We start from the raw sequence: 18,609 nt of genomic DNA on the forward strand, positions 1-18,609 counted from the left end.
TATGTAACCTGAAGCGTATGTAACCCGAGGTACCACTGTACTAGCATTTTATTTTCAGTTGCTTTCCTAAAGATGATTATAAGCATGACATTTGTATTTTTCACAGCTGCAGCACACTGGAAAAATTGTGAGGTGTGCGATTTTGGGGTGGGGATGCTTAGGTCCAGCAGTGTACACTCAGAGTGCCTTATCAGATCAGAGAGAGACTTCTGAGTTATCCAGGCTCTGGTAACCTCCTGGTTGGAGAACTACCTGTTCTACGTAGTCTGGAAACTTCAGCTGGTCCAGACCTGGGCAGGCATCGCACCACCGCTTGGTCATCTGCACTAGCTTCCAGTCCCTTTTCATGCCCAATTCAAAGTGTTTGTCTTAAACTTTAAACCTGGATTGCTGGACTTTCCCATTGTCCCAAACCACTGGATATTCTGGGTGGGGCTGGTGGGAGTTGTCAGCCTACCAGCAGCTGGAGGGCCACTGGTTCCCCCAACACGCTTTAAAACCTATGCAGCTTGCAGTGAGGTTATCTGAAGGATTGTGGCCTCCTGAATATACCTGCCTGGCCCCCAAGACCTTCATACGAGGCCGCCTCTCACTTTCTCCTATTGCACAGCAGACACCCTAGAGAGGTTCACCTGCTGCCACTGATCTTATGGTCCTTTTGACACATAAGACCATTGGGAGACAATCACTTCCCCTTACTGGTTTTACATTGCACTTAACGCTGCCGTGTGCTGGCTTGTATTCTATATTGTGTTGAGATTGCTATAAGGTTCTGATTGCATTTATTTGCATGTTTTGAATTATAAGTTTGCAAACCACCCAGAGGCTTTGGTTGATGGTGCGCTATAGGAATGTCACCAAGACGCCTTCAGCTGCATTGAGGGGCAATGCCAGTCACTAGAGACCCCCCCAAGTCCCGTCTTGCTAACTTTTTAGACTCTCCTCATATAGACAAGTAGTTAAGCAGCAGGAAGCAGAGTGTGAGAATAAATTGACAGTTCTCCCAATGGAGATGTAGAAAGAGGAGTCTTCCAACGATCAGTTTTGAGATCTGTGTTTTTTAACTTGTTCATAAACCAAAGTCTATGGGGGGGTATATGGAAGAAAACAACTGTTGTTCCTTACCTCTCTACATTTAAGAACATGAAATCAGACTCCTCAAAACATTCTTCTCCCAGGAGACCTTTGCAAGATTGTTTAGCTTAGGCTTCATTCTCAAACATGCCCAGTTTAATGATGAAGAAAAGAAACTAGAAGCTCTTAACTAGAAGTTAGGAACTTTTATTTTAACAAAGCAAGATTAATTTAACAAATAGATTCCTTTCGGACCGTCTAGTAAATACTGGAAAATTTGCCCACAAAGTGGCATTTACTTGCTCAAAAAATGATTTCCGTTTCGAAACCAGAGCTATTTGGAATCATTTATAAAGTAAAGGAGAAAACCCACACACATTATTTGAGAATTCAGAAGATCAAGTATGCAAGTCAACAACTGGGGGAGTTTCATCTCGAAGCCTTTGTTGTCTTGTCCCCAGTGAAAACAACCCATTTAGAGGTTTTGGGCTTCATAAACAAGTATACAAAAAGAGGAACCAAAACACACACACACACGGGCAGTGGACTGGTGCTGTTCTGATCAACTTGTAAAAAGGTATATCCTTTTAACTGCCTCCAGAATCAGTGGAACCACCTCATTCTTATCCAGGATAAAGCTATTCTGCTTCTAGACCTGATACAGAATTCACACTCTCCGCAGATTCAGGTGTTTCATTCCTATCTGCCACTCCTTCTGCCTTTCCTTCAACACTTCCCTCTTCCTGTCCTGGGCTTTCACCACCCACAGCCTTCTTTTCACTGAATGGCAGAGTTTCGCTGGCCTGCAATCTCTTGACTTCCAAGGCAGAGGTAGTTCCTTGCTTGCCAGACTGGGCTGGCGCACAGCTGTCCGGCGAAAGGCTTGACTCGGCGTTAGTTTTGGAATTAACCAATAAATCCACACCCGGCGTTTTACAGTCGCTGTCTGTAGGAGTGTTGCCAATTGTTACTGTCGCATCGTGGCAGGCTCGATCTGTCCTCTCGGTGCTGGCAGAGTTTATCTGGCTCTCAGAGGATGCCACCTTGATGCCCACCTCTTCAGGTGTCCCCAAGGCACTGCCTTCCGATGCCATCTCAACTTTCCGTCTTTTTCTCATTGCGTCAGTGGCTTCCGTCTCCTTCATGTACCCACCATCCATACCACCTCCTTGAGGCAGCAAGGGGCAGGCCTTCTCCTCTGTGAACTGAAGGCCGTCGATCCCCTTCTGACCAATCACAACCTCTCCGAGGTTGGCAGAGATCTTCTCAATGTCGGTGGGGCTTCTCACCACCCTGATGCTTTCCTCGCTCAACCTGCTCATCTCCAGCTTCCTCTTCTTGCATTCCTTCAGACTTTCACCGGACGCTCCGCTCTCACCCTCGTCCGCGGGATCCTGCCTTTCCAGCTGGGGAGGCGAAGAACTTGGCGCTCCATCTTTCCTCCTGCCCTTCTGTGCCCCACTCTCAGCCTCCTCCACAAGATCCTGCCTTCCCAAGTTGACAAATGAAGAAACCGGTGTGTCTTCTTTCCCACCGTCCTTCTTCGCCTCTGCTGTTAAGAGCCCACGTTGACTTGCCTTACCTGAAGCTTCATGTTCACCTGAGGGACTCATTTGGGGTTCCAGAGAATCTTCGGCCTGCAATCCATCGCCACGGATACCAGAGGAAGGCTCTCCCTCGATAACTTTGCTAAGGACAGAGTCACTGGATGAAAACCCCAGCTCATCATCACTTTTGGATACAGGCTCCTCAATCAGATTATTGGTTGTTTGGTCTACAGCAGGGCAAATGATGCCTGTCTTGTCCGGGAACTCATCTTGATTGTTTTCCATGCTCTCCCTCCTTGCAGGCTCTTCCTCAAGTCTCTGGCATGTTTTATGCTGCTGCTCGACTTCACTCTTTCCTGCAGTCTCCTCTCCATCCTCACTCTGCTCCCCCTCAAGCCGCTCGCTGTTCAGGAATTCTGGGGACCGGGGTTTGAATCGCCGGAGCTTCCTGTGTGGCCCCCAGACGAAATCCCGCTTGGGCGTGAAGTGCTGCCAGGCAAAATGGACCAGCTCCTTCCGCTGCTGCTTGTTCCGGACAGTGAACACAAAGTAGTCCAAGGCACTTCTCAGCACCCGAGGGAGCTCCTGGTGGACCAGGATCTCCGTCAGGAAGAACTTCACCAGGTGCATCTGGTAGTTTTCGTAGCCCAACTCTCCCAAGCACTTCAGGATGCGAGTGATCCGTAAATTATTGTGGCTGAACCTGAAAGGGGGAGAAAGAAGGGGAAGTAAGTCTCACATTGTGAAGGCAAACGACTAGCTCGGAAGGGAGCTACTATCCAAATATCCTACAAAGGACATTCCCACTTACTTTTTGGAATGGAACAAGCCGACAGTGAAGTTACAGGGAACTAAGAAGAGGGCCTTCTTGGTAGTGGCACCTTCCCTGTGGAATGCCCTCCCATCAGATGTCAAAGGAGATAAACTACAGTTGTACCTTGGAAGTCGAACAGCCTAGTTCTCGAACATTTTGGCTTCCCAACAATCGAAGCCCAGAAGTGACTGCTCCAGTTTTCAAATGTTCTTTTGGAAGCTAAACATCCAATGGGGTTTCTGATTGGCTGCAGGAGCTTCCTGCAGCCAATCAGAAGCTGCGCTTTGGTTTTTCAACATTCTGGAAGTCGAACGGACTTCCGGAACGGACTTCCGTTCAACTTCAGGTACAACTGTATCTGACTTTCAGAAGACATCTGAAGGTAGCCTTGTATAGGGAAGTTTTTAGCGTTTGATGTTTTATTATGCTTTTATATCTGTTGGAAGCCGCCCAGAGCAGCTGGAGCAACCCAGTCAGATGGACGGTGCACAAATAATAAATTCTATTATGCTTTTATGCAGAAACTCTGGTTGGCAGGATGTTTTTGCCTTGATGGCGCTCAGCCTATCAAGCACAACTCAGCTTAAGTAGCTGGTGTTCCCATGCAAGCCCAAGTTCACTCACAAACCCACTGCAAAATCCATGGATCCTAGCGCAGCCCATCATCTCACAGAGCATTCGTGTATTGATGGCTACCGGCCATGATGGTTATGTTTCAGAGGCAGTAACGCTTCTGAATGTCAGGAATCACAAGCGGGGAGAGAATTGCAAGCAGAGAGGGAAGTGTTGCACTCGTGTCTTGCCTGCAAGCTTCCCATGCGCATCTGGTCGGCCTTTGTGGGAACAGGATCTTGCACTAAATGAGGCTTGGCTTGATCCAGAAGGCTGCCCTGATGTTCTTGAGACTAATACAGAATAGCTCTTTCTATGCAAGCACAGCACAAAGCCAGCTTCACTCAGCTTCATTCACATTTGGCACGATACGATATGATACCTTTATTGTCATTGTCCCATACACAACAACGAAATTGAAAAAATCTACACCAGACATTCAAAAACCAACAAGCCTGCTATCCCAGCCTGGTTAACCCCCTAAAAACTCTGATACCCCATAATTAAATACAATATACTCCCACAGAGACTACCTTAAACTGCGTTTAAAACCAAAATCGCATTTGGATAAAAACTGTTTCTCAGACGGCTAGTCCTAGTCTTTATAACCCTGTACCTTCTTCCAGAAGGCAGAAGCTGAAAGAGATCATTTCCGGGGTGCGCACTATCCTGTGCTACCTCTGCTGCATTCTTATGGCACCTGGAAGCATAGATTTGATCCGAGGTGGGAAGAGTGCACCCAATTATTCTCTCCGCAGTCTTTACAACCCTGGACAGCATTGTTTTTCCCCTGACCGTGCAGCTCCCAAACCACACACACAGACCATAAGTTAATACACTCTCAACAGTACAATGGTAAAATGCCATCAACAGGTCGAGAGATTATTTTTCCGGGGGATTTTCAGAAAATATAACCTCTGCTGTGCTCTCTTCATTAGGTCTTTGCTGTTTTCTCCCCAGGTTAGGTCATCTCTCAACTCCATTCCCAGAATGATGACTGCAGTGCAGGCCACTTGGTGACTTTTATGCACAAGTCTGTCTAGAAAAGCAACTCACTGGTTGAGGTTCTCGAATCTCTCTCTCCAATTCTTTGCTCGTCGCAATTCGCCCGTTTTCTCATTTAGCAGCTCGATTCCATAGAAGTCCAACATGAGCTTGTAAGCCCTGACGAACCTCGCCATGACTTCTTTCGATTTCTTGAAGGCCTGAAATACCCAACGGGCAGGACACAAAACGGTTGTTCTTTATTGAGGACTTCATTGTTTCGTTCTACTTGAAAACTGCTTTGAGGTTTTAATTACAATCCAGAGGTAAAAATATATTGTGAAACTTTTTTTTTTAATTTGTTCATTTAAACTTTTTTGCTTATTTGGTACTATTTTACTGCTTGATTTTGTGGGTGTTGTTTTTGACGTATGCAACCTGCTGCAAAAGGTAAAGGTAAAGGTACCCCTGACAATCAGGTCCAGTCATGGCCGACTCTGGGGTTGCGGCGCTCATCTTGCTTTGTTGGCCGAGGGAGCCGGTGTACAGCTTCTGGGTCATGTGGCCAGCATGACTAAGCCGCTTCTGGCGAACCAGAGCAGCGCATGGAAACACCGTTTACCTTCCCGCCGGAGTGGTACCTATTTATCTACTTGCACTTTGACGTGCTTTCGAACTGCTAGGTTGGCAGGACCAGGGACCGAGCAACGGGAGCTCACCCTGTTGCGGGGATTCGAACCGCCGACCTTCTGATTGGCAAGTCCTAGGCTCTGTGGTTTAACCCTCAGCGCCACCCGCGTCCCTAGTGCAAGATGCTGTATGAACAGCTATACAGGAACATTTTAGAATTGAAACAACAGCAACTTTAGAAGTTGGCCAAGGTGTTCCATCATGGAGCAATTCAACAACCTTCATTCTGGTGCCCTCCATATTTTTTGAGTCCTGATAGCTAGCAATGCAGGTTGTGGGTCACCTCACTGGGTGAACCAGAGGCCTATCTCCATCCTCTGACCAAAAGCTAGAGGGAAGACACCTCTGGCAATTCCTGGGTGACTGGTGCTAGCGTGGAAGTGGGGAAATCGAGACAGGTCTTATGGGCCCCAGCATTCATACCGCCAAAGCCACTACAGTCAAGAGTTGCTATTATTTCATAAATGGGTGTAAAAAGAAAGCAGAAAACTCAGAATCCATTTCCCCCTACCTGTGGTTTTAAAGCCAATGTTTAAAGGGCAAGAGGACTCCTACCTGGATTTCTTGACAGGTGAGAAGCCGCGCGCGCCAGTTCCTTCCCGGCTCACGCAAAGGAAATAACCTGGAAGGAAGTCAAACAAAGAGGGGTTATGAAGTCTGCAAAGAAAACAAGAATTTAGCCCAGAAACAAGCAGGACATCCCAACTGCTGAGAGGCACAGAATCCAGCATGGTGCCACTCAAGATATTGTTGGACCCCAACTCCCACCGCTGCTGCCCAGCTTCCTGGAAGGTGGGCTGCTGCTGCAGCAGCAGGAAGGTTGATGGGGTGCAAACACGCTGGCAGGAGACCAGATTGTTTCCACCAGTGCAGCTGCACTGTGCTGACTTCCTTGTCCTCTCATCCCTTCTTGCAAGCAACAGTGACCCCTCTTGGTCGGGAACGAGTATAAAGATTCTGCCTCGCCTGATGAGCAACTTCTGGAAGCAGCCATTGAGAAGAGACAATTATGCCCCTGGCTCACGTTTTCTTCCCAACTGCGCCGAGTGTGACAGAGCTGCGAGGATTCTTCCGCATTGCACAGACACCTTAACTTCTGCAGAAATACCGAGACCCTGATTAAGCCTGAAAATGGGTCAGTTTATTTCGATTTGACCCAAGACTTCAGGAAGTTGGCTACACATTAAAACAGAGGTCTGCAACATGGTTCCCGCAGGTGCACAGGTGGCCTCAGAGGCCTTCCCTGGTACCCCCTAACCCCCAAAGTTAGGCTTGAGAGGAGGATACACTATTAATGGGATCTGCACCGGCTGGCAACTGGTTTAAGGTTTTTATTGCTGGAATATCAACCCCCAAACTGCCTAGGACCTGCTCACATCTTGCCACAGCATCCTACCCAAACCCTTAGACCAACACGTGACGCACTTGTGTGAGTGCCACACACACCAAGCATTTTGTTTAACAAGTAACTGGAGCAGAGCTTTGCATCAGCCATCGGTCCAGTGCTGAGGGTCTTCTGGCGGTTCCCTCGCTGCGAGAAGTGAGGTTACAGGGAACCAGGCAGAGGGCCTTCTCGGTAGCGGCACCCACCCTGTGGAATGCCCTCCCACCAGATGTCAAAGAGAAAAACAACTACCAGACCTTTAGAAGACATCTGAAGGCAGCCCTGTTTAGGGAAGCTTTTAATGTTTAATAGAATATTGTATTTTAATATTCTGTTGAAAGCCACCCAGAGTGGCTGGGGAAGCCCAGCCTGATGGGCGGGGTCTAAATAAATAAATAAATAAATTATTATTATTGTTATTATTATCATCAAAACCTTGAATATGCATACAGCACAGGGAGTGATGCTTTTTAACGTTACGCTCATTGGTGGGTGAGGGCACGAACCGTGGTAGCCCAAAACACGTCTATGTTTCTAGAATGCAAGCTGCAATTCACTATTAACAATATTTGATGGAAATAACCTTGTTTTTCATTGCAGTCCCGCCCAAAGGAAGTCTGTTACAGCCCCTCTGGAAGGTGCTCTGGCTCAGATTTTGGAGAGCCTCCAAAGAAGAGGAGAAGGGGAAAGGAAAGAACAGGAATGTCCAAAAACAGAAAACAGCCTACAGCACTCCCCACCCCCAAGTGCCATTAGAATATCTAATGGGGGCCACTTACCACTGGATATATGAATGGTTTTCTTCCAGAGTGACATAGTCGTTATGCCACATCTCAAGGAGATCTTCAATAAGGAGGCCTAGAAGAGGATGGGAAACATAAGAAGGGTCTAAAATTAGGCACAGCATCTAAATGGAGAGATTCCCCCACTGTTATTAATTGAATTTATACGCTGCCCTTCCTCCCGAAGATGCCCAGAGTGGCAAACAGATACTCAATTCAAAACAAAACCCAAGCAGAACTTTCAAAAACAGCTAAAACATTCCAAAAACAATTAAAAACATCTAAAGTCAGTTGCAGTTATATAATAAACAGCAATCCTGGGGATGCCAGGAATAGTATTCTGCAGCCACCAAATGCCTGGGTAAAAAAAAAAGGAAGGACCTCTGGACAGTTAAGTTCAGTCAAAGGGGACTTATGGGGTTGCAGCGCTCCTCTCACTTTCAGGCTGAGGGAGCTGGTGTTTGTCCACAGACAGCTTTCTGGGTCATGTGGCCAGCAGGACTAAAATGCTTCTGGCACAACGGAACACAGTGATGGAAAACAGAGCACACGGAAATGCCGTTTACCTTCCCACTGCAGTGGTACCTATTTATCTACTTGCACTGGCATGCTTTCGAACTGCTAGGCTGGCAGGAGCTGGGACAGAGTAATGGGAGCCCACTTTGTCGCGGGGATTCGAAGAACCACCAACCTTCTGATCGGCAAGCCCAAGAGGCTCCGTGGTTTAGACCACAGCGCCACCCACGTCCCTTTGACACTGGAGGGAGGGAGATTCAGAATGGGCAAAGCAGCTTCTTCACACAGTGCATGAATTGTAGGATTCGCTGCTACAAGAGGCAGCGATGGCCACTGACTTGGGTGTCGTGAAAAGAGGATTAGACAAAATTATGGAGGACAGAGCTAGCAATTGGCTACCAGCCATGACGGCTGTGCTGTACTGTACTTCCACAGGTCATATGCCTCTGAATGCCAGTTGATGGAGGCTTCAGGAAAAGAGAATCAGAGTTGGAAGGGACCCTGAGGATCATCTAGTCCAACCCCATGCAATTCAGGAGTATGTCCCATACGAGGATTGAACTTGCAACCTTGGCGTTATCAGCACCATGCTCTAACCAACTGAGCTATCCAGGCTGAGAGTACTTGTGTCCGCCGCTTACAACCCTGGAGAGCTGCTGCCAGTCCGTGTAGGCAATACTAAGTTAGGTGCGCCAATGGCCTGACTTGATACAATGCAACTTCCAGTGTTCCAAGCCATGTGGATTTCCCAGGCAATCTCCACCACTCAGGGACTGTAGGAATTACTGCATGGCTGACCTATCCTGGTGTATTGTGAGGAAGAATTCATAAACACCTGCGGGAGAAACAGGGGCCTTTTGCCCCGGAAAAAGAGAGAATGAAACCTGCTCCTTGCAACAGCAGAATGCAACGGGTTCCCTTTGACAGATTTAATTCTGCCTTCCAGGGGGAACAGCTGTAGGAAATATATACAGGCCTTCAATCATTTCTGCAGGGAGGGAACAGGCATAAATAAATAAATAGCGTTCTAAAACCGAATTCAGTTCGTTCCTCTGTCAAGGGCCAGTGGTGGGGGGAAAGCAACCTTATAAGACCTAACATTTGCCTTGGGGAAAAGAGAGAATAATATCAAAAGCCATACCATTAGGCTGAAAACTCATCTCGTTTTTGTAAAACCTCAAATTCCACATTTTCTCTTCTCTCATTTCTGTTTCTTCCAAGCCCTGAGGAAGGAAGGAAGGAAGGAAGGAAGGAAGGAAGGAAGGAAGGAACATCAGTTGTGGATGTGAATGATCTCTCACTGAGCTACCCCAGGAAAATCTTGACCATACACAACCTGTTGCGTGCCACACCCCTTTAGCAGACTTAATTGGGACATCAGAAATAACCTTTTATTTTTTTGGAACCAATGATTTCTTTGCTGGAGAGAAGCTCCCATCACTCCTGGCCATGGGCGTGATGCTGACTGGGGCTGATGGGACTTGCGAGTCCAACTTCTGGAGAGCACCTGGTTGGAGACCCCTGATTGGGAAGTTTCCTTTCTAAATTAAGCGCCATTCAGATCTTAGTTATGTGGATCACTGGGGGCTTATATACAAGATGAGCGTACAATAAATGAATGGCACAGCCAGCTAGCAGTCTCTTGCTATGAACGATGATCAACACAATCTTACCGGATAATGTTGCCTGTATTTCTGCATATCTTTTGCTGCCATCCAGTTGCGACCAGCTGCGTTCTAAGAGAGAGGGGGGCGGCGAGAGTTAAGGAAGGGACTGTGAAGCTGAATTATCCCTACAAAAAACCCTCCAGGCCACCACAAAAGCCAATGTAGTCCTTCCATATTGACAATGCAAAGTTATTTAGATCGAAAGGAGCAAAGTTCCAGAGAAGCCTGGATAGCTCAGCTGGTTACAGTGTGGTGCTGAAAACGGCAAGGTTGCAGGTTCGATCCCTGTATGGGACACCTGAATATTACTGCACTGTAGGGGGGCTGGACTAGATGATCCTCAGGGTCCCTTGAAACTCTAGAATGCTATGAAAATCTATTTTAGATGCAGTGCTCATGTTTAGTGGACGATAATGATAGTGATAATAATAATAATTTATTTTTTATACCCCACCCATCTGGCTGGGCTTCCCTAGCCACTCTGAGCGGCTTCCAACAAAATACAGTAATCCATCAAACATTAAAAGCTTCCCTAAACAGGGCTGCCTTCAGATGTCTTCTAAAAGTCTAGTGGTAATTGTTCTCTTTGACATCTGGTGGGAGGGTGTTCCACAGGGTGGGTACCACTACTGAGAAGGCCAAGGATTGCTCTGGGCCCTCCAACCCGACCCACAGCAAACCATGGCTGTCTGAACCCAACTCACCCGACTCCCTCTGAATAGGCCTGATTCGGCTCAGGGTGGGGCTGAATCTGGTGCAGAGCCCTAGTGATGTGGATGCCATGGGGAGAGAATGCCAGTGGCGTGCTTTGCCATGGGGGTTATAGCTAGATGGCACCAACCCGCCATAAGTTTACTGAACACAGGGCTGCTTTGCTGGAAGAGAGCTTGAGCGCTCCGTCTTTGAGCCTCGGGCTTCCTGCTCAATTGCCAACCTTGCCTCCTCGTATCGACTCTCTGCGCAGTTTGCAAGCAGACTTCACCATGGCACAGACTTTATTTTTAGTATCCCACTTCATGGAACAAGAAGTCAGGTTCCATGAATAGTGAAACCTCAATCGGGGTAGCTGAATCACTGCATGTCAAATGGCTTACTGGTTCACTCCCACCATGCTCTCAAGTGATATTTTTACGGGAAGCCATGCCCTGAGAGTGCTCCTTGGCCGAGGGCCACAGCTCAGTTGGATAGAGTGTGGTGCTGATAATGCCAAGGCTACAGGTTTGATCCCCATACGGGACAGCTGCCTATTCCTGCACTGTAGAAAGTTCGACTAGAGCTGGGTTTGCCAAACTTGGGTCTCCAGCTGCTTTTGGACTACAACTCCCATCATCCCTAGCTAGCAGGACCAGTGGTCAGGGATGCTGGGACTTGTAGTCCAAAAACACCTGGAGACCCAGGTTTGGGAAGCCCTGGACTAGATGAACTCAAGGGCTCCTTCCAAGTCCAAGTGAGTGGAACAGGAAGTGTAAATTTGACCCTTGGGCTGTAGGTTAGTTTCTATATGCACGTGTGCGTGTGCGCACACACACAACCCTCTCTCTCCCCCATGCCTCCACCAAGAGGCATTAGTAGAGTTCAAGGAGGACAAGTTCCAGCCAGGCAAAAACTTATGGGGTGGAATGCAGGGCCAGTGACAGGTCTGGGCTGGGGACAGTTCCAAGGGCCAGACAGAGAGACATTTGCTGCTCATTGTTGTGGCTTCTCTACCCTCGCACTGGACTAGTGAAGAGAAGAGGCACCCCAGTAATGGGAAGGGCAATAACATCCACACAAACACATGCTGCAGGAGAAAGTCCATGATGCCTCCTTATTAAAGGGACAAGTGCAACTTTTGCACCACTCTCCTCTACAGTACAGTGGCACCTCGGGTTACATACGCTTCAGGTTACAGACGCTTCAGGTTACAGATAGTACTTCGGGTTAAGAACTTTGCTTCAGGATGAGAACAGAAATCGTGCAGCAGCAGCAGGAGGCTGGTGCTTCAGGTTAAGAACAGTTTCAGGCTAAGAACGGACCTCTGGAACGAATTAAGTACTTAACCCGAGGTACCACTGTACATAAGTTTGCAAAGCAACTACGCTATTTGATGTCTTGCCTCCTAGCCTTCCTCGTACAGAGTTCATAGAGGGTGGCTAACAATGGTCCTGCAAAAATTAAACGGGTCTTAAGGCGATGCCTGAACAAAAATGGTATTGGAGAGGTGGGGCAACCAGAGGGGAGATTGGGGTCTTGAGCCTAATAAGGCTTTATAGATCAAAACCAACACTTCCAACCGAGCCTGGAAACTAATTGGTAGCTACTGGGCCTAACAAGCTACTTCAGCGTTTATAGTTTAGATTCTTTGCAGCTCAAAACTGGTCCTTCAGCTGAGGAAGGCATGAAAACAGCAAGACCACCAAACTTGCTCACTTGCATCGGATCAAAGAGCCAAAGGCTACAGGAGAAGAGCACACAGTCCAATTATTTAAAAGGCACAAAACTTAAAAAAGAAAACACCCACCGTGCGTTTTCTAAAGCTCATGGAGGCAAGGTTTGGCCGTTGCCACTCCTGCAGAGAGAAAATAGGACATTTAAAAGTTTTAGAAACATTTAGGATATTGGTATCAACAGTTAGAACAAACGCATTTCACCAACACCTGACAAAAAAGCCTCTTCATTTGGTTCATCGTGGTTCTTCGTTATTTCTGGGAATATTAAGCGGTCATAGAATTGCAAGGTCAAGAAAGGAGAGTCATATCGGTGGTGCAACTCCTATGACTACTACAGTGGTACCTCTGGATGCGAATGGGATCCGTTCCGGAGCCCCGTTCGCATCCAGAAGCGAACACAACCCGCGTCCGCGCGTCACCGCTTCTGCGCATGCGTGTGATGTCATTTTGACCGTCTGCGAATGCGTGAGTGGCGAAACACGGAAGTAATGCGCTCCGTTACTTCCGGGTCGCCGCAGCGCGCAACCCCAAAATACTCATCCCGAAGCTACTTCAACCCAAGGCATGACTGTATCAGAAAACTAAACAAGAAACAGTGAATAGTTTGTGGCAGTCTTTTCTAACCTAAAATCCCAGCAGATTTGGGGACTACAACTCCAATCAGCCCTGATTGCTGGCTGGCACTGATGGGAGTTGTAGTCCAAAACAACTGAAACGCACCAAGTTGAAGACGATTGGTGTGTGGAATAACTCAGAAATAATATTTCTTTATTACTTGATGACAGTTGCATCTGAACAAATGGCTTCACGGGCACCTTTTTTCAAGAACTGCATTCAATAGTTCTGGTAATGGGCCAAGAGTAGAAAATTTGCTTTTCTGGCCAAGGAGTGCCTCGTCCCAGTATACCTGAAGGAGCGTCTCCACCCCCATCGTTCTGCCCGGACACTGAGGTCCAGTGCCGAGGGTCTTCTGGAGGTTCCCTCACTGCGAGAAGTGAGGTTACAGGTAGAGGGCCTTCTTGGTAGTGGCGCCCGCCCTGTGGAACGCCCTCCCATCAGATGTCACGGAAATAAACAACTATCTGACTTTTAGAAGATATCTGAAGGCAGCCCTATTTAGGGAATTTTTTAATGTTTGATGTTCTGCCGTATTATTTATATTCTGTTGGGAGCCGCCCAGACTGGCTGGGGGAACCCAGCCAGATTGGTGGGGTATAAATAATAAACTATTATATTATTATTTACCCGGAACATCCCAGCCTGGACCAAAGAAAGTTTTAAACTTCATGAAAAAGCAGTCAATTAATTTCATACCTGGAATGGTTACCCCCCCCTTTTTAATTCATGTTCGCTTATTAATACTTTCTATTATGTAACTCTATTATGTAATGGGGATGTTTAACTCCCAGTATGAGAACCAGATGTGGCTTCCCAAGCAATTTTTGTGGGTGACCCACCCCACTAATTTTGACAGCAGCAGCAGCAAAAAAACAACACCACAGATACAGAACTGGGAGGTGACTCTCCTACTCAGCTGCTCTGGGTGAATCAGCCAAAAGGCAGACAAGCTCCAAAAAGCAGACTGGTATTAAATTTGGCATCTACACCAGCAATCCTGACCTTCTCAGGTTGCTTCCTAAGAATCAGTGTAAACTTAGAAACTGAAATATGATACACAGGCACCATTATATTCCAGTTTCGTTTCTTGCAAGTTGCACAGCAAAACCAAATCCAAATATTAGTTTCCATTTCTCTGTTGTGCGAGATGCAAGATATACCTGAAGGAGCGTCTCCACCCCCTCCGTTCAGCCCGGACACTGAGGTACAGCTACGAGGGCCTTCTGGCGGTTCCCTCCCTGCGAGAAGTGAGGTTACAGGGAACCAGGCACAGGGCCTTCTCGGTAGTGGCACCCACCCTGTGGAACGCCCTCCCATCAGATGTCAAGGAAATAAACAACTATCAGACATTTAGAAGACATCTGAAGGTAGCCCTGTTTAGGGAAAAAAATTTTGTTTGATGTTTTATCGTGCTTTTAATATTCTGTTGGGAGCTGCGCAGAGTGGCTGGGGAAACCCAGCCAGATGGGTAGAGTATAAATAATAAATTATTATTTTCTTGCGGCCCTTTCATTCTCTTCTCTCCTAGGCTGAAGAAACAGAATAGGTCTACTGACCTTCAATATCCAATGGGAGTTGATTTATTAAAAGGAAGGCTGGATAAGCCTTGTTTGCACGTCACACTAAACTGCAGTTAAAAACAAAGCATGGTTTATGTGAATGAGCTGTGTGCTTTCATTTGTTCCTCCCCTGCTCCTGTTGAGCTGGGGAGGGAACAAACCAGAAGTTGGCCGCACTTTACATATGTAACCCAGTGCTCATGGTTTGTTTCCCTCTACACAAATCATGAGAGCTGGTTCACAAGTAATATGATACCAGCCTGTAGTTTCCTCCCTCGCCAATACTGTGACAGCAGGAGCAGGGGAGGAGCAAAGTTTTGTGCAGCATGCAACAAAAAGCTGGCCACTTGCATTAAACCACAGCTTATTTTTAACTATGGTTAAGCTTTAAAGTGACGTGCGAAAATGCATAAAATAAGAAGTAACAGACTTATTTTTAAAAAGTTTCATAACTATGCAACTATCGCCTAGTAAATTTATTTTTATTTCTTTACCATGGTCTTAATTGTTTCATCTGCTGGGTTTAAGGTTTTTTGGGCTGTGTTTTCTGCTTTGTAATGTAACTTTGGTTTTAAGAGTTTTATTGTGAAATGCACATCATCGTCGTTGTTTTATCATACTGTACATCATCATTCCGTACCTTACTGTGAATGCCTCCAAGAATTCAACTGGATGTGTGGTATATTAATGTAATAATAATAATAATTATTTATTCACCGCCCGTCTGGCTGGGTTTCCTCAGCCACTCTGGGCGGCTCCTAATCGAATATTAAAAACACAATACAGCATTAAAAATTAATGTAACAAATTAGAACGGTGGTTAATGTTTTGGGTTTCAAGTAAAACACAAAATGTTTCTATAAACTGCTGCATTAGCCAAGCAATTAAAAGACGCCTGGCCTAGAACCTTTCTTCCCGGGGGAAAACTTTTCTATATACGAACATTTATATTTATAAAAAAAAGACGAGTGAGCTTTGAGAAGTGCGACTACACACCTTCCGCATTCTGAAGCAGAAGGCTTCTGCAATGCAAGGCCTGCCATTGAAAAATCTGGGTTCAAGGTGCCAGTTAAGCCAAAAACTCCTTTGAGCGGCCTTAGGCAAACTCCATTGCCCAGCTTCCCACAACCCTAGCCCAGGACAGAAAAATATAAATAAATGAGAACAACCACCGAGGCCGTTCCTGCAATTAGGAGGAAGGAACAGGACAGTTAAAGACACCTTTGCACCCTCCCCAGCACCACTATCAGCGCTTAATAACAGTATTTAGCCATCGCCCAACTTCCTGCATCCCCGCAAGTTTGGGAAACGCTGGACAAGAGACCCCTTTGCAAATGCACTGATCTGCAACAAGACGTGCGCCCGACCCTTTGAGGCCGAGGAAGACGGGAGCAGCGTCCCGTGGCCGGCTGGCACTTTCTCAAATATTTTTGATCGTCTAAAGAGGGCTTTTCGTTTCTGTTTCCTCGTTTTCCCGGGAGGGAGAGGTCGAGTCACGTAAGGCGAACCGTAACAGTGATCTCCCTTCCGATCACGCCGCCCCTCCCCACAATAATAGCCGCAAACGAGCCCCTTCTAAAAAACAACACCACCACGTTGGGAAAGAAATCGTGCGCTGCAACCTCTCCAGTAAATGGATTTATTTATATGCCCTAAACAGGCAGCCCTGTTTAGGGGAGCTTTTAATGTTTAATAGGTTTTTGTATTTTAATATTCTGTTGGAAGCCACCCGGAATGGCTGGGGAAACCCAGCCAGATGGGCGGGGTATAAATAATAATAATAATAATAATAATAATAATTATTATTATTATTAGCGCGCGCACAAGACCCCCCCTTGCCTCCTTCTCTGCAGAGACCCGGAAGGGATCAAAGGCCACTTTCTATCCACCCCCCCCCCAATCCATAGGCAAAGACCCTCACCTGGCTACCGGAGGGCGACCACCATCCTGGGCTGCTGCTGGGGGGCTGGGGCTTCTCTTGAATTCCTGCGTCTTTGTCAGCGGCTGGAGCCGCCCCCGAGTCCTTCCTCCCCACATCTCCCTCCAGTTGCCTTCCACCTTCTTCTCCTCCCTCCTCCTCTTCTTCCTCCTCTTCCCAGGTGGAATCGTACTCCCAGAATCCTTCCTCCTCCTCTTCTTCTTCCTCCTCCTCTTCTTCCTCGCCTGCTCGGTCCTCCTCCTCCTCCTCCTCCTCCGTTCCCCACCGCCATTCCGCCATCCTCGCCGAAGAAGACGCGCGCAAGAAAGGAAACCGAAAGAAAAGCGGATGCAGCCGCTGCACCGGCGGCGAGGGAGAGGAGGAGGAGGAGGCGGCGATGCAAAGCGAAAGGCACGTGGGAGGAGGAGGAGGCGGGGGCGGTCGTGGATGGCCCCACCCCGAGCTGCTCTCTCATTGGCCGGCGAGCTCTCCTTCCGAACGTTGGGGAGCCGATGGAACGCGGGCGCAGACTCGAGACTATTTTATCAATGACGGCGCCCGTCTACCGGGAAACGGGGGGCGACCTTGCAAGGCTGGCGCCGCCTTAGCCGCGCGCTCCTCCTGGTATAGACGCCTCGCGTATTTTCAATGCGTGCGGATGGCGGGGCTTTTTTGTTTTTACAGCTAGTGTCGGAAGGGAGTTCCGCTCTGTTCCCTTCCCAATACTGTATACACACAGGATGTGTGCAGCCTCAGGTCACAATACTAGGAGATATAATCTACTGGGACTAAACCGATGTTTTTGTTATTTATCCATAGCCATTCTGGGATTATTTCTTAAAAGAAGAGTGGGGTTCAAAATGTTAAATCATCTTTTTTTCCTGTGATTATTATTACCATGATGCTATGAAAATTTTTGTTTTGTACACCACCCTGAGATCTTTGGATAAAGCTCAGCATGTGAATTCATATTTTATCTGGAGATTGGGGTGTTCAAAGTGCTGTACAATGCAGTCAAAGGGGGTGGGTGATAATGGTTGAAAAGGCAAAACACCCCACATTTTAGCAGTAAAGCAGCTCATCATCCCCAAACATTCCAGGAAAACCATCACAAACAGCCACTTTTTTTCCTAAGACAGTAGGAAGAATATGGATAAGTATGGTAAGGCTGAAAGCGTGGAATCCTAGGGAATGTTGAGGTAGGCCACTGTATTGTTACAGGATTGGTGGGTCAGTTTGGATGATGCCTGGGGCCCCCAACCAGGCCTGTGATTTTGCCTCTGTAAGATGGCAGTATGTAGTAGAAGGGACTGCTGAAATAGCAGTCAGTGGTTTGTTTGTTTGTTTTGTAGTTTCCATGCCTAAGAGAGTTGGTCAAAAACAAATGTGTTAAGAGCTGCCATATGCCTGGGTTTCCCCAGGCATGTCCGGGAATTGGACTGTCAAAATGTCGTCCGGGCAAAATATCTGGGAAAACCTGGGTGTATGGCAACTAGGGCGCAAAAAAACAAAACCACCCACCCACTTTTGGGAATATGGCAACCCTAGATGTGTTGCCATAGAAACTAGCTAGCTAGTGATGCTTCCAGGATAGCATTTGCCTTTCCCCCTCTCATTTCACTGGATGAGGAGTAAGAATAGGCCAGGAGACTTGCCCTGTGTGCTAAAACCAAAGGTGTGACTTTATGGGGAAGCCTCTTCTCCCCAAGAATCCTCATGGGGGAAGGAAGATCTTTTGAAGTGTAAATGTTGAGACCTGCCATCTCATGCTCAAGTTGCATATATATGGTTTTTATACTCTAAACACATCAGCGTCTCCAGCGACTTTCATTTCAAGGAGACCAACCCCTGCTGAAGCGCTGGAACCCTTGAACTCTCCTACCACTCAGAGACTGGGGTGTGTATAACAAGATTTCGGCTTTACTTAATTTTGAAAAAAGTGTTATGTCCTTTTGTGGCCCCTGAATCTTCCTTGTCAGTTAGTTTCACTGATGACTCATAGCTCCTAGTATCTC

The 18,609-nt window shown here is 47.2% G+C and overlaps 1 protein-coding gene across 1 annotated transcript; it reads right to left on the bottom strand.

The window, feature by feature from the left end:
- Positions 1-1,265: 1,265 nt before the first annotated feature.
- Positions 1,266-17,128, bottom strand: OGFR (opioid growth factor receptor). Its single transcript, XM_083507387.1, has 8 exons — positions 16,598-17,128; positions 12,571-12,618; positions 10,077-10,139; positions 9,545-9,626; positions 7,885-7,963; positions 6,277-6,343; positions 5,104-5,252; positions 1,266-3,324 (listed from the first exon to the last, which is right to left on the bottom strand). The coding sequence occupies exons 1-8, from the start codon at positions 16,892-16,894 to the stop codon at positions 1,713-1,715; spliced, it is 2,397 nt and encodes a 798-aa protein (XP_083363513.1). The 5' UTR covers positions 16,895-17,128; the 3' UTR covers positions 1,266-1,712.
- Between the last annotated feature and the right edge of the window lie 1,481 nt (positions 17,129-18,609).

Source organism: Podarcis liolepis (genome assembly GCF_965112155.1).
Source record: "Podarcis liolepis genome assembly, chromosome: 6".
Lineage (NCBI taxonomy): Eukaryota > Metazoa > Chordata > Lepidosauria > Squamata > Lacertidae > Podarcis > Podarcis liolepis.

What these genes read in the sequence shown, in the direction of transcription:
- OGFR (XM_083507387.1), bottom strand. Translation starts at nt 16,894, where the DNA reads ATGGCGGAATGGCGGTGGGGAACGGAGGAGGAGGAGGAGGAGGAGGAC. An exon ending in TCACCTGTCAAGAAATCCAG is followed by an intron (nt 5,253 to 6,276) that starts GTAGGAGTCCTC and finishes TGGGTATTTCAG; the next exon opens with GCCTTCAAGAAATCGAAAGA. An exon ending in AGATTCGAGAACCTCAACCA is followed by an intron (nt 3,325 to 5,103) that starts GTGAGTTGCTTT and finishes TCCCCCTTTCAG; the next exon opens with GTTCAGCCACAATAATTTAC.